This window comes from Aulonocara sp. 'chitande type north' Nkhata Bay, linkage group LG7 (genome assembly GCF_057382095.1).
Source record: "Aulonocara sp. 'chitande type north' Nkhata Bay isolate Kocher_YH1m ecotype deep benthic linkage group LG7, A_spYH_male_GT1.1, whole genome shotgun sequence".
Taxonomy (NCBI): Eukaryota; Metazoa; Chordata; class Actinopteri; order Cichliformes; family Cichlidae; genus Aulonocara; species Aulonocara sp. 'chitande type north' Nkhata Bay.
In genome coordinates, this window is record NC_141350.1 from 31,147,341 (window position 1) to 31,163,638 (window position 16,298).

At 39.9% G+C, this 16,298-nt stretch overlaps 1 protein-coding gene across 1 annotated transcript; it reads left to right on the plus strand.

Moving 5' to 3' along the window:
- The first annotated feature begins 457 nt into the window (after window positions 1–457).
- Window positions 458–13,920, plus strand: LOC147325479 (leukemia inhibitory factor receptor-like). Its single transcript, XM_086300022.1, has 17 exons — window positions 458–889; window positions 5,614–5,759; window positions 5,851–6,001; window positions 6,088–6,351; window positions 6,461–6,587; window positions 7,600–7,736; window positions 7,813–7,958; window positions 8,048–8,201; window positions 8,317–8,378; window positions 8,660–8,882; window positions 9,296–9,475; window positions 9,556–9,657; window positions 9,737–9,895; window positions 11,256–11,384; window positions 11,486–11,579; window positions 11,674–11,740; window positions 11,919–13,920. Exons 1-17 carry the CDS (start codon window positions 826–828, stop codon window positions 12,402–12,404), a joined length of 2,691 nt encoding a protein of 896 aa, XP_086156148.1. The 5' UTR covers window positions 458–825; the 3' UTR covers window positions 12,405–13,920.
- The last annotated feature ends 2,378 nt before the right edge of the window (window positions 13,921–16,298 follow it).

The window sequence follows — 16,298 nt, forward strand, 5'->3', positions numbered from 1 at the left end:
AGGGTGAGGCAGAAAGGATTTTACTCAGAATTGGGGGAGGGGAGTCAGTTTTACTGCTGTCAGGGGATGAGTTGGAGGAAAGCCAAACAAAAGGAGTACATAAAAGCTTGTAACAGCCTCTTAATAAGAAGTATTGTTTAATGTAGCACTTATTGAGCTTCCTTATCTTCAATTTTCCTTGTATTCCTTTCTTCCTGTTCCTCCCTTTCATTACTGGAAAAACTGCAGCATACTGACTGATAGGTGAACTGACAGAAATCTCATCCTTAACCAAGATCTGAGAAGCCTCTGTTTAAGAGATTTAATCTGGGCGTGTTGTTTTTGTTTACCTGGAAAAAAAACTCCCTGCTTCTGTTCTGAACCACTGATAACAAGTGTTTTCCTTAGTCTGATGACCGATTCTCTCTCTCTGACTAGTGTTTTTCTAAAAGGTTTCAAGTCTGAAAACAATCTTAGAGCAAGTGAGGAATGTCTGGCCTCGCTGCTGTGAGTCACAGTTACGAGAACGCGACTGCTCTGTTTCCTGTACTGGAGCTCACATGGATTTCACAATCATGAACTGAAATGATTTCCCAAAGCTTACATGAGAAGGGAGAGCGACTCCAGGGAGTTATCTGACACTGACATGGTGACTTTTCTCTTCAGAGTCTTCAAATAAAACTCACAAAAGTGTTTTGTGTGTGAAAGTTTTTTGTTTCTATAAAGGAAGCCTCAGGAACCTGCTTTACAACCATTTGTAAATGTTTATCACCAGAGCTATGGCAACCATTTGACTCAATCCATGAAGTTTTTTTTCTACAAAGAAATAAACACGGGAGGATTATCATGATCGCATGGTTGTTACTGCTGTCACTCTCCACAACGAGCACACAAGATGGACAAGAAAACAGTGAGTATTTCATCGTCTTGATTGAAGATGTCGTGTTTCAGCTGCTCCAATGAGTAAATGCTCTCAGGTGTGCATGCAGGATATTTTTATGTGCAGTTTTTCCTGTTCATATAACAAACACAAGGCGTTTCAGGGGATCATGCTTTCCACACACTACAGATTTCAGTGAGCATTAGCTGCTAATTGCTAACCACCTATTTAAATTTGATTACACTTTGCCGTATTAGAAGTATGGCTATTTTGACTGTGAGCTCCCTGCTAGGCTTTACTGCCACTGATTTGTGTGGATTTCTTGACCCAGTTTGTTTTTAATGCAAATATCTGACAAATTATACATTTTTCTGTGGGTGTAATTGAACAGTACCTAAATTCTAGACGTCCATGTGTGCCCAAATATGGTCACTTTGAAAGACCAAGAGGTTGATGACTAGATGAACTGTCTTTGAAGCAAGACTTCACAAACCAGCATCATGGCAGTGGTTATGATGTTTGCCCCTGAAGCTCTGCTGCTATGATGGCTGAAACCCAACAGTTAGCTCTATGTCTTCAACATCTACAATAATGCATGATTGATTTCCTTTTTGTCTTGCTTTATGTCCACATACTTTATGCAGACAGTCAGCTTCTAACTTCCCATCTTCCCTTGCAAAACTTCTTAAATGCTTCCTTCCAACTTTCTCAACAGTCATTGTGTAAAAAGAGAAGAGCTCTCAAGTGGCCAGTTAGTGAACTGGCTTTTAAACTATTTGTGCCCTCTGAGGTTCCCCCAGAAAACTTGTGATTTTTAAAAAAAAAAAGAGCGATGGGTGGGTGACAGAACATAAAATTGATCACTGACAGAAGAGTGGCTTTTACAGGTGAAATGTAAATGTTGTTTACAGGCAAATTATAATAGAACAATACAGAAGAAAGGAAACAAAAATATATAAAAAATTACAAAGATGTATAATAAAATATTACAGAATAATAGAAATGTATTAAAGGTATGTGGAATGTATTAAACAGTATTATTAGACAGGGTAGGCTGCAATATTTGATCTAAGTATTTATGAAGGGAGCTTAAAGGAAATGAAACATGTAGTTTGTGGCTGGACCAATGGTGACCCCCCCCCCCCCCCCCCCCCCCCAAAAAAAAAAAAAAAAAAAAAAAAAAAAGGAAATATCTTGGAATCAGAAAGGTTTGGGGAAATTCCAGGAGACAGGTAAGACAGCTGGACAGGGCCCAGCAGCAGGACCTGTATCTGTTTCTTTCTGCAAGGATGAGCTCTGCCAGAGCTCCACAAAATGACCTCCACCATGCCACTGCTGTAATAATAATAATAATAATGATAATACATTTAATTTTTAAAGCGCCTTTCAAGACACCCAAGGACACTGTACAATAGATAAAAACACATAATATAACAATGACACTATGAAGAACAATAAAACAAAAGCACAGGATATAATTAACAAACAGTGAATATACAGATTTGAACTGATGGGTTTTGAGTTGAGATTTAAACTGGGGGAGAGAACCAATGTTTCTTATATCTGGGGGTAGAGCGCCACAGCCTGGGAGCAGAGCAGCTAAAAGCTCTGCTTCCTGTGGTGGTGAGGCCAAAATAAGGCACAACAAGCTGGACAGAAGAAGATCGAAGTGAGCGGGCAGGAAAGGTAGTGCTTAACAGGTCAGAAAGGTAAGGAGGTGCGAGGTTATGAATGGCCTTGAAGGTGAGCAGAAGAAGTAAAGTTCCTGAAGAACTTCCAGGAGAAGAACTTCCAGGCGATTAGAGGATCATCAGGGGGTCCTTTTGTCCCTCTGTGGGGGGTCACTCCCACTAGGTTTATATCTGGGACTCTCCACCATTTGACCTTAGAACTGAAGAAGCTTCTCGGATGAGAGGTGAAACGTCTTCAAGCAACTTAAAGAAGTCCAGACGCTTTTCTTTGCAAGCTCCTTTGACTACGATGACCTGGATGACTGAGAACCTTCACAGACATATTCCTGAAGAACAGGGGTGATGTGCTGGTAGGACGGGGTTCTGGTGATAATCCGAGCAGCAGAGTTGTGAACCAGTTGAAGCTTATGGAGGGATTTTTGGGGGAGACCATGCAAAAGACAATTGCAGTAGCCAATACGGGAGGTAACAAGACCGTGGACAAGAATGGACGTGGACTGTGTGTAAAGAGAAGGACGTAATCTGTTAATGTTGCGTAGATGGAAATAGGCAGAACGGGTGAGATTACTGATGTGAGACTTGTAGGAAAGTGAACTGTCTAATGTGACACCAAGGCTCTTAACCTGAGAAGAAGGCAAAACTGTGGAGTTATCGATGGTGAGTGAGAAATGTTTCGCCTTCAAAAGGTTGGATTTGGTGCCAATAAGGAGGATTTCAGTTTTATCCTCATTGAGCTTTAGAAAATTAGAGCTAAACCAGAATTTTAATTCGGATAGACATTCTGTAAGGGAAGAAGGTGGGAGGGAGGAATCAGGTCTGCAGGAGAGATGTAACTGGGTGTCATCAGCAAAACAGTGAAAGTGAAGATCAAATTTGTGGAAAATGGTACCTAGAGGGAGGATGTATATTATGAAGAGAAGAGGGTCTAAGACTGAACCTTAGGGTACACCAGAAGTGACCGGGAATAGACGAGAGTGGAATGATTTCAGTTGAATAAACTGGGAGCGGTCGAGGAGATATGATTGAAACCAGGGGTTCAATCATATCTGTGTGTCAGAGACAGAGATGGGCAGTAACGCGTTACAAGTAACGCGTTACTGTAATCTGATTACTTTTTTCAAGTAACGAGTAAAGTAAGGGATTACTATTGCAAAATCGGTAATTAGATTACCGTTACTTTCCCGTAGGAACGCTGCGTTACTGCGTTACTAAAACCGTGATTTTTTGCGAGAATGTCTCACGACAGTGACGTAAGCGAGTGCGCCGTTAGTGACAACAGCTGTGTTCAGATCAACAATGGATCACATATCGATTGTGGGAGAGAGTGCAGCATTTAAAGCGTGGAAGTACTGACCTTACTTTGAGTTTGATTCCATAAAAAGTGACAAAAACATTAGCGTCCATCGTGCGTGGGAAGAAAACTTCTTTTTACAGCGAAAAAAACCCTAAACTTCCAAGCAAGCACCGAGTGCGCCATGACGTAATGGGAAACTCACAGAGAAAGTCGCGGATTCTTCAACTGACCGCGGCACACCTGCACCAGAGTAAACCTCCGCCTACCGCAGTCCTGCTTTACAGGTGAAAATAGAGCAACAGGACCGCTGAGTCTTTGACTTTATTTATTTTCTGCTGTGTTTTACTTGCATCTATTTGAAAGAGTGAGTGTAAACACAAAAAATATTTTATTTTATGTGCTGGAATGTGTAGAAAATAGGTTTAAATGTTAAACTAATTTCTTCAAGTCAGAGAATGTTGCATATAATTAAATTTTTGCTTGATCCATAAAGTTAAAAGATTAAAACTGATAAAACAAGTAAAAAAAAAGAGACTTTTCCATTTGATTACATTTTGTATGATGGATTATGCAGAAAAAGTAGAATTGGGCTGAAAGATCTATCGCTTTATCACCTCTTCAGGTTGTAAATCGTGTTTTTAAAAAGTAACTAAGTAACTAAGTAATTAATTACTTTTGAAAAGAAGTAATCAGTAAAGTAACGGGATTACTTTTTGGGGGAAGTAATCAGTAATTAGTTACTGATTACTTTTTTCAAGTAACTTCACCAACACTGGTCAGAGATGCCAAGAGAGGAGAGTCTGCTTATAAGGACAGAGTGAAAGATGGTGTCGAAGGCTGAGCTCAGATCTAAAAGGATGAGAATGACCAGAGTCGGCTCCGATTAGAAGATCATTAGTGACTTTAAGTAAAGCAGTTTCTTTACTGTGACATGAACGAAAACCAGATTAAAATCTCTTGTAGATGTTTTATATTAACCAAGTGTGAATGAAGTTGAACTGCAACTACTTATTAGATATCGGACGGAGGTTGTTCAAGTTGTTAGGGTCTAAAGAAGGTTTTTTCAGTATGGGAGTGACTGAAGCAATCTTGAATAAGGAGGATAGCAGAGATGAGTGGGAGTAAGGAAGAGAGGCAGGGAATCTTTCTGACCAAACAATCAGAAACTGACTTCATTAGGGTGGTTATCCATCGTCACGTCCGAGTGGCATCTGCCATAGATTGCAGTGATGGACATTCTGACAACCTGTTCTTTTCACAGATGAAAGCAGGTTGACCCTCAGCACGGAGAACAGATAAATCTACTTGAATTAGCTGAGGCAAGAGAGAACTAGTGCCCTATTTGGACCCATTTGCTAGTCAAAATGGGTCTGAAATGTATAATGAGGAGTCTTAATACAACTTAAACAGTTGCTGCATGAGTGAAATTTGTTACCAAGTGCAAAAAAAAAAAAAAAAAAAAAAAATTGTATGAGGCTGTAAACATGTTTTGCTGTAAAGCTGGGCATTTTGAACAGGGTGACACATCTATGGGAATTGACACACCTTTTAAGGATATCTCAAATGAAGAATAGATGAACTCCATTTTAGGCAACAGTTTTTAACAAAATCTTTAACAAAACATCAGTATTTGATGCCCGGGCAGTGACGACACTATTGGCACCACTGGCTGTGTCCTCACTGACTGCTGTTCAAATAGCCCAACGATGACTGTGAAGAATTGTTCAGGTCACTTTAACCATAAAATGTCCTGTGGTCACTTCCTTTAGGTGTTTTGCGTTGTGGACCTCAGAATGTGACTCTTGACTACGACAGTTTCCTGTTAAAGTGGGAAGATGACCCTTCTTGCTCTGTGATACGAGATGGGCTCGTGTACGAGCTGCAGCTTCTCATTGCAGACAAACCTGAACACAATGTAAGAGATTATTATGGGTAACTATAATCCTCACTTCTGTAGCCTCCAAACAAAAAGCTGTTCCTCTAATGTGTTTATGATAATGTTGTAGGGTGAAGTTGTTGTGGCACCTGCACAGATAGGATCTACTCATTCCTGGAAATGGACTTCCCATTTACCATCGCAGTGTGCTCGCCATTCAGTCCGGCTCAGGTCCCAATACAACAACCAATCAAGCCCATGGATGCAGAAGACGCTACCTGGTTAATATTAAGTTCAAATCATTTGATCTTTTTTGATTCTTAAACACTTTACAGTCTCGTTTATTCTTATCACTGTGCTTCTTCAGACCAGGGTGAAATACTGGTTCTCCCAAGAGACCAAATATTGGAGGTGGGCAGCACAGCCACATTCTGCTGCATGGTGCCAGATGGGGAAAGTATTAAAACAATGTTTCTATATGACTACAAAGGCACTAATGTAACAACTACAAAGATCAGTGAACATGTGCACTCCCTGACTGTTCACCTGGACCAAGAATCAGAAAACTATAGTGATGTAATATGTGAAACAACCAAAGGAAACATCAACGGAGCCAGTTTTCACGCCAGCTGTAAGTATGATGTAGCATTTGAGATTGTGGTTTCTCAAATTGATCTTGTAAATAAATGGTTCTCTTTTAAATGTGCTTCTGTTTTTCCTGGTATTTGCCACAAACTTAGATCCTCCTGATGACAGTGATCTTAAGTGTGAAACCCGGGATCTGGAATCAATCGATTGTTTTTGGAACGTAGGAAGGGCAGCAAACGAACATCCTGCAATGGAAAGAACATATCAGCTCCAAGGAAGGTATAATAAGACCCAACCACCCCTAATATATCTACAGTCTCCTGTATGGAAGCATCTGAGGGTGTGAATCTTAAAATAAGACACCTCACTGGACACCTTGTTAAAAACCACTGCAGACCGTTTCAGATTCAGAAGAACAAAAAGTTGATGAACAGTACTTTTAGATGATCTCGATGATCTGTAGTCAGAAGTTACAAAAATGAGCACTTGCTATACAACTTCAGTTGCAGGATGATTTATTGGGGGAAAAAAACCTGAAAAAATAATAGTCAGAAAGCAAAGTGCTCTACTGCGAGAGCATGCAGACTCCAGTGCTATCACAGACAGACAGGCTGCCCTGTTTACTACTTTTAGTTAGAGTGAAAATCTACAACATATCAGGCCTTGTCAAAACATTCCCTTTTAAAGTGCGCCACTCTCCTTTGTAAATTCCATGCATATCCAAGTATAAGCCACACACACACGCAGAGATGGTTAACACATTATTTGAAAACTAAAATAAAGTGCCCAGAATAAACATAGTCCAAAAAACAAATTGATTAATTATGGGATAAACAGTAGTTATGCTTCTCACAGTATGTAATGCCATATAGGTCAAAAGTCAAAGTGAGTTTACAAAGAGAACGTCCTTGATGAAATCACAGTGGAGTTGTTTTCAGGGCTATTCTTCTTTAATTTCACTTTATATGATTTGCAGTGAAAACTGCACACATTACACCTCGTCACCAGAGTTCTTAAAAAACCCAAAAACCTGAATATTTATAAAAGTAGTTTCAAGCAGTTGAGAGAAATGCTCTGATTTAAAAGACCATCAAAGCAAAAACATTTTGGGATCTATAGACTAAACTTTAAAGCACCAAACATTATTGATTAAGCAATAAGGAGTTCAGTCAATGACAAATTTAAAATGTACTCTTACTTTGCTTCCTAGTGAATGTGCAGTCCTGCTAGCCTCTGTATTTATTTAGTTGTAAATATTTAGTAATAGCGGTGTATATTTTTTACATTTTAGCTCATGCATCAATGGACGTTTAGGTAAATGCTCGCAAAAAGTAAAGCTGGATGCAGCTGAGAGGAACTGGACCTTAACAGCAACTACTCGGCTGGGAAAGCTCGAGATCCATGACAACGCGGACCTGACCAAAAGAGGTAAAGCTTTGAATAAAATTTGGTTAAATGATTATTTTTAATCCTTAAGATCAGCTGATGTGATCTCTTGTTTTAGTGCACATGGTCGTGCCAGACAAAGTGGCAGCTTCAACTGTGAACCCCAGAAACATCAGTCTGAAATGGAGCTGGACTGTGCAGAAGTACAGTAATCTCAACATCACATGCCAAGTAGATGTCAGTGATGGAAACTCTAATACCAAAGTGAGTAGATTAAAAAGGAGGCTAAGGTATTGGCTTTTCAAAGTAAAAGTCTTCACTGAAGTCAGCTAACATAATTTTTGTCCTTGTAGACTGAAAACATTGGAGTTGGCCTCACAGCTGCAGTCATCAAGGACTTGATACCACACTGGGACTATGTTGTGAGGGTCCGATGTGGAACAGCACAGCATTTCTGGAAATGGGGTGACTGGAGCAATAGTGTCAAAATCCGCACGAAGGGTGATGGTAAGTAGTTTTTATTTTAAGACTTTATTTTAATCTTAAAATAAAAAATATTTTAAGATAAAGACCTAAAAGGTTTGTGAATGTAACAGATGTCGTTTGTCTGGTTGCACCACAGTTCCAGATGCTCTTGACGTGTGGATGAAGGTGAAGGCAGACCAGACTGTAATCTCCTGGAAGGTGAGTCCAAGTTGGCTTTTACAAGGCTTTTATGAGGCCTCTTGGTAAGGTCTAAATCTGGAAACTGACTTTTGGAGACAGCCTCAAGTGGTCTTTAGAAGAACTAGAGCTTTTGGTACTTGCATGTTGGATTCATTTTTTTTCCTCACAACTTGATGCAATAAAAAATATCTTTATTAAATCTATTTGAAAAAATATCAGTGCAACATCTTATACAGTTAGAAAGTGATGTTTCAGAGGACACTGTTACCATTTCAGGTCTTGATGTTACGTCTCCACAGGTGCCACTGACCAATCAGAGCCATGGAGAAATCTTTGACTACAAAGTGTCCTGGGCAAAGACCAAAGACAAAAATCAGTCAAACCAAACCAACGTGTCCAGAAGCAATCACAGTCTTACACTCACGCTGGACCCCAGTGAGGAGTACATGGTCACTGTCACGGCTAGAAACATAAACGGCAGCTCATCACCATCGACCATCATCATCCCCCGCAGCAATCTAGGTATGAAGCTAACAGAGCACCACACATTACAGATAAGCTCACTTTGATTTCCATTTGGGGAAGAGGTTTGATTTTATCTAATCTGTGCAGAAGGCTGTAAGCAAAGGGGTTTCCAAACTAATGCAGAAAAGGAATAGCAGTTTTCATGATCACATGATTGAGATTATATCTATTATAAGTATACAAATTTGTAATTGTTGTGTTTATATTCTATATATCCAAGTCATGATGAGTATGTACATTTTTGCACATTTTATTGGTCTGCAAAGGGAAGCTAAATGCCTTAAAAGTGCATGAAACTGTTTTTAAAACCCATGAAAAATTCTCAAGGTTTAACTATATATACTGATTTAACCTCTTCCTTTTTTAAGTGGAGTATGTTGTAAAATCTAATTTTAAAGAGTCTTTTTCAGATACATCCGAGGTGAAGACCTCCTGGATCAGTGGCAGCAATGGTAGCTTCTTCCTGTCCTGGCCTGATAGTCCTAACGCCAGCTGTGGCTACATAGTGGACTGGTGTCCAGTCTTCGGTAATTGCACCTTCGAGTGGATGAAAGTGCCTCCCAACAGAACTCATACCACAGTTTTTTCAAGTACGTCCTCATCTTTGCCTACAAAACTGTTGCAGATCATATTTGCATCTGTTTCAGCACAGCTCCTTTTGTTGTTCCAGAGAACTTTGAAGATGGTCGGAGATACCTGCTGTCCATATACGCCTGCACTGAGGGAGCTGCGGTGCTACTACAGAGAAGAAAGGGCTACATCAGAGAGACCAGTAAGACTGATTCAGTGATTTCTCACAAAATGCGATGGTTCAATCAGCAGTGTATTTTATGCATGTCACATCTTTCCAGAAATAGGAGTCGAGCTGTTTAAACTCAAATACAAACAGGAAGACTCGGCTGTTGAGGTATCCTGGGAGCCCATACCTCTGGAAAAGCAGACTGCTTCCATCCATGGATATATTCTCTACTACCAGGACAAGAGCGGGAACGTTTTTAACGTGAGCACAGGTACAGTATGAAGGCATACTCACTCAGGCCAGCTAAGATTTCAGTCTGGACATTAAGTATAGGATCAGCACTTTTTTTTTTTGTGATCAACATTTTATTGATTTAAAACGGGGTTGGGGGAGGGGGGGGGGGGTACAGACATATACAGCACATCTGTAAACTGCAGTAGCAAAGCAAACATTGGTCACAAGGCATAGGGACAGCAAAGAAAAAACACAAAAACACAGTCAAAAACAGTTAGTGCCTGTTCCAGGAGATAACTTTGGATGAGAAGATTTTCCAAACTTCAACAGTCGTGGGTCGAGCTTTATTTAATTTTGCTGTGGTATGTTCAAAATTAATAACACGGATAAGACATCGTATCCAGAATGATTCCATACAAATGTCAGGACTGAACCATTGCTTTGTAATAGTCTTCTTTGCGGATGTGAATCCAGCGAACAACATTTTGCATTGTATTTGTTTTAAGGAGATTTCAGAGGTATCATTAAGGAGACAAAGACCAGGATTGGGAATATAAAAAACGTCCAGCACCTCAGATAACACAGAGTTCACAAAGACCCAAAAATTGGATACAACAGGACAGTCCCAAAACATGTGCAAAAACGTGCCTGGTGACGAATCATTGCAGATGTGACAGTGATACGTAGCCTGTAGTTTCATCTGGAACCTCCTATAGGGTGTAATGTTTGTTCTGTGTATGGTTTTGAAATGAATCAATTGATGCGCCAGGTTCTTAGAAGTCAAAGGATCAGCACTTTTCCATAGGTGCTCTGTTAGCTGATTTTAATCCATCGTTAGTGTTTACCTCCTGGCATATCATGATTTTATTGGGTTAATTTGACCATGATGCCACTTTTTTCCATTATCTTGGACTTAGAAACTGTTAATAATGCCAGATCTAACAAATGGAAATAACAACCCCTTGTGGCACAAACGTAAAACAAACCATGCCTGTTTTATGGTTGTAATTGGATGAAATATTAAGGGCTATAACTCTTCAAATTGGTGGCAGAAAATATCAGATTCGTTTGAAAGTCTTTTATACTAAAAAATGTCAAAAATTATGTCTTCAACTGATTTGCTGTACATCAAGTTTTTTCTTGCATCTTTTGTAGTATTAAGGTGTTAACTGAAACATGTTGCCGACGTGTCGTTTACAAATTGATTGTCACTCGGACGATGACACACTTAATCACACTATTAAGTTTCTCTACTGATAACAAAGTCCTGGTTTTGTTTCTCCACACACAAAGATTAGCTTGTAACTGAGATAAATAAAGTAAGTCTCCAGTGTTGCCCGATGATCGTAAACATGTATTTATGTTGTAATAATGGCGGTCACTCTGTGTTGATTTAGATGATCCTGAAGCCACCAGCCTCACTGCAAAGAACCTGAACATCAGTATGTACACCTTCACGGTGACAGCATCAACAGCATTTGGACTTTGTGGTAATTTATCCATCAGTGTCACCTTGAATCCCCCGGGTAGGTTAATTATTTCCCCATATGGACTATTTTCTTTAGTAAGACTGTCAACATTTGTCATTTTCTTTGATTTACTCGATGCGGTTCATTGTTTTCACCAGCTGATCAACTGATAATGCTGATCTTGATATCCCTGGGAGCAGTTTTTCTTATTCTGTCTGTCAGCACAATTATCTGCTACAGACAATGGGCATGGTAAGCAATGCACATTTATTTTCTGTGAAATTTGCCACTTTTGCTTCCAATAATTGGTTTTGTTTAAATTTTGATGCATTCTTTGACCCAACAGCATCAAACACAAAGTCTATCCTCCAATCCCAAAGCCAGTGCTGACCGACCAGTGGCTGACATTACCAGTAAGTTGAGATGGCCAGTACTATATCATGTAGCATTGGCCAGCTAATGATGCATCTATATATCAGGATATTCTACTATTCAGTTATTTGTTGATTTCCTTGTATAGTCCATTATCCTAATCTCTAAGCACCAAGATATCTTTCCTGTGAATGTGAGGTCATTTTCTCTGTTTTTCAGGATGAACATACGAGTCATCATCTTCATTTTGATCAGAGTTACTACAGAGAGGTCTTGGATATTCCTAAGCTACATGATCAATTCAGACCACCACAGCCTGATGTTGACCAGGACTACAAGCCTTTTACCTTCTCTCAGACTCCCAAAGGTTACTACAATAAGCCTCTGAAGAAATCCCAGCCATGTCTCACTTTACCCACTACAGGCCTCACATCTCAGCCAGGCTTGCCATCTTCTCCAATCAATGGCGTATTTCCTAATCCGTCGTACAACCCATCGTACAACCTGGTATTGCAAAGTGTGGACCGTGAAGTCAAATCAGGGCCCGAGGTCCATGAGGCAATACCTTTCATCAGAAGCTTTAGTGGATACCAGCCTCAGAGTCCTGATGAGACCTTTACCACAACTGAGTTAGAGGAGTACCCAAACAGTCCCATATCCTGTGTGTCCACATACATTTTGCTACCACAGAAGACATCCAACTAGCTGCTGCATATGTGAACACATTTAAGCCTTATTCAGGCACTTTATGCATCGTTAACTACTGCATAGTTGGTTAGCTTCATCCACCAGGTCATCAGCAACTCAGCTAAAGTTAGGTGTGAGTTTAGTTTCATTCACACAAACAGGACATTTTCAGAAAATAGAAGATGTTTCCTTTCAAATGAGATCCTAGGAGTACATTTTGGCATTAAAGCTTTTCTGTTTAGATGCTCACACACTCACACCTGAATTATAATCCTAGTTGTTTGTTGTTAGCCAATTATGTTAGTGGACCAGAGCATTAGTGGTTTTCAAAGATTTTGTGCCCTGCAAATTTATTTTGTTTGTCACCACATCAGTGACACATACAGTATGAATGGTGGGTTTGAAAAACACTGCTCTAAGATGCTGCTGTTGAACCTTTGGGGTCTGTTCGTTTCAGACACTACTGTACAGTCATTCCTGTGGCTGGCTCACATCAAGGTCTCTTTAAGACATGAAAAGGACAGGTTTCTCTTGTTGGTGTCCAAGTGGCACCAAATGGGCATTATTTGAATTTACTCTGGAAACACTGCTCTCATGACGGGACATTGTATCCCTCAAGGTACTTAATTTTTAAGGGCTCTGTCCCACAATACTAGGGACACATCAGAGAGTACAACCACTGGTCGCTGTGGAAAAATGTGTGCTCCCTGACTGTCAGTTGACAAGAAATTGGTCACAAACGGGTATACAGTGCTGCACTGATAACTGCTTTGGTTACTAGCAGGTTGCCAGAAGTTTGAACTTGTCTAGAAATAACTTGTTAACGGCTCTCTGAACTGTAATGAAACTGTGAAAAAAGTGTGCCACAAACTGGAAATGGAGATTCTTCACCTTCTAAGTAAAGGCTTTGTCTTACTAATGTTATCATCACATTTAACGTTTTACTTTATAAGGGAACATTTTCTGTTTCTGTTGCACTTACTCAGAGAGTAAATGGTGAGTGTTTGCAGCCAGCTCAGCATCTTCCATGCAAATTATGAGAGACTGCAAAAACCTCAGTGACCTTTGTCAGTGAATACATAGTTTATCCTAGATGTTCCTAGGGCATTGCTAACCGATCTCTAAGAAATTCGAAAAGTTTCTTTAAATGTATCTAGACGTTCCACTGAGTCAGACATTTGAGAGAAGCCCCTCTAAAGCTTGAATTATTTTTCTGTGTTGAATCTCTGCAAACCTGACTGCAAAGTCTGTACAAGTTACAGCTGTTTGCATTTTTACTTTAATGACGTGTCTGAATCTCTGTGCCATCACCACAGAAACTCAACTCATCATATTGAAGCAAATAAATAATGAACAATGAAGAGAGGACTTCAGTACCGACCGATTGATTATGTGTGTCCTACCTTATTAAAAAATGTGAATATTTCATGTAGCTGCTGAGAGGTCTTTGCTGTTGATCTCTGTCTGTAAGAACCAAGAAATCACCTTTGAATCAATGCTGTAAACCAATAAAACAAGAAGCTTCAAACAAGAAGTGTTTTTTTAATGCTTTGATTGTGTCTGGTTTCCTTCAAAGTCTGTTCATATGGAGATAAACAGTACAGCACCAGGAAGGCTGTGTGACCTGCTGTGTTGATGATTGCATTGTTACGTCCCTCTGCAGCCGCTAATCTCCTCAATGTGTTCAGCTGGTGCTAATTGGCCACACCTAGTCAGGTGTGGATAAAAGCATACCTGAGGCAAGCTTCCAGGGAGCTCACTTGTCTTTGCCTTGGTGGCACCAGCCATTTTAGCCAACCTGGTATTCCATTTTAAGAAAAAAAAACCTCTTCTGACAAACGGTATTTGTCTCCTTTTTTATGTTGCGGCTTTTGAGCTGGGTCGTAACATGCATGTGTATCAAACACTATATAAGGATATAATTAAGCGTATTTCTGAGGTACCTCTACTCTTAGTGCATGTCTCCAGCGAGTAGTGCGGTGCTCTGAACGGATAATTGGAGGTGAGCTTCCCTCCCTCCAAGACATCTACAGGAAGCGCTGCCTGAGGAAAGCGGGGAGGATCATCAAGGACTCCAGTCACCCCAGCCATAAACTGTTCAGACTGCTTCCATTAGGAAGGAGGTTCTGCAGCATCCGGTCCCGTACCAGCAGACTGAGAGACAGCTTCTTCCACCAGGCCATCAGACTGCTGAACACGTCATAGACACCTCAGCTTCACTACTGGAACTTCAACATTATGCACTCCACACTGTATATAAATGCCACTTGTTTTGCACATATTCAACTCTGTATATTTTATTATTATTATTATTATTATCATTATTGTTATTATTATTTTATTATTTTTTTATTTTTTATTTTTTACTATTTAATTTGTAAAAATGTGTATACACACACACACACACACACACACACACACACACACACACACACACACACACACACACACACACACACACACACACACGTAGGAAAATATTTAGTATACACATCCAGAAATGCATACACTATTATATATTGTACATATATTTATTAGTTTCAGGTTGGCCATTCTTGTATTTTGCTCGTTTGTGTTGTTGTGTTTGCACATCTCTGTTGCTTGTGGGGCTCGCACACAAGAATTTCACTCGCATGTGCTGTGCCAGTGTGCCTGCACATGTGATGTGACAATAAAAGTGATTTGATTTGATTTGATTTGATGTCCTGATTCTTTCCACTTTTATTTTCACTTATTTTATCACCAATAGCTAAAGGCACAAATTGCTTTAATTACAGCAGAGTAGTTAAGGCACCCAACGCTTGTTAGCTGTTGTCAGGGGGTATATAAAAAGGCTAACAAAGAAAAACAATCTCTATAAAATTAGTTGCCCTTCATGTGCCTTCTGGAAATGTTGGAATGTGTCATTTACCGGTACCGTATACAATTACATTTACCACTTATTGGGTGATGTACCACATGTCATGGTCCCTGTGTCTGCCCGGCCGGCCCCATGACGATACATTTGTTATGGTTGTTTTATTTTAGCCCATTCAGTTGAGGCCACTAAAGGGAAACTGTCATCTGAAATTTAAATTGTTCTGGGGTTTCTATTCATGACCATTAGAGATAAATATCATTAAATGACTTTCAGCCACAAACTTCTTATTAATCATTCTTACAACTGAGCCAGATATATTGTTAATGAACATACTAAATATTCATTTTTTGAGCCCCTACTATTCCTCAAGATCATAAAAGGCTGGCATGCCCATTAAGTGTCCTCTGGCCACACTTCATTGTTGTTGTTCAACATCTTTTAGAAAATCCTGGAAACACACCAATAAAAAAGTTGTAAGCAAAATACCCCTTTAAAGGCACTTTTAGTGTTAACAGAAAACAAAGTTTAAAACCATCCCAAAGTAACTGAAGTCTACAGCTAAGTCAAGCTGTCACACCACTTTGATGTTGCAGCAAATAAATGTCAGTTAAAAATAAATGTTTAAAGTTAAAGATCAGCAACACATATCTGAAAACATCTGTGTACAGCCATACGTCCTATTCTGCTTATCGAAGTCATAGGGGGGCATGAGCCTATCCTAGTTGCTATAGGGCGGGAGGCGGCACACACACTGGACAGGTTGCCAGTCTGTCAAAGGGCTAAGACAGAAAGAGAGACAACCATAAACACTCACATTCACACCTGCGGGTCATTTAGAATAACCACTAAACCCGACCTGATCCACCCTTTGAACTGTAGAAGGAAGCTGGCGTACGCGAGAGTACCCACTGTGATCCATCAGTGCTAGCCACATGCCACTATGCCCCCATGTGTGTGCAGGTAAACAGCTGCTCCCTGGCCATGAAACTTCAGCTAAAACTGACAGGAAAAAAAGCAACTTCAATGGTCTGAAATGCTGAAATCTGAGGAGG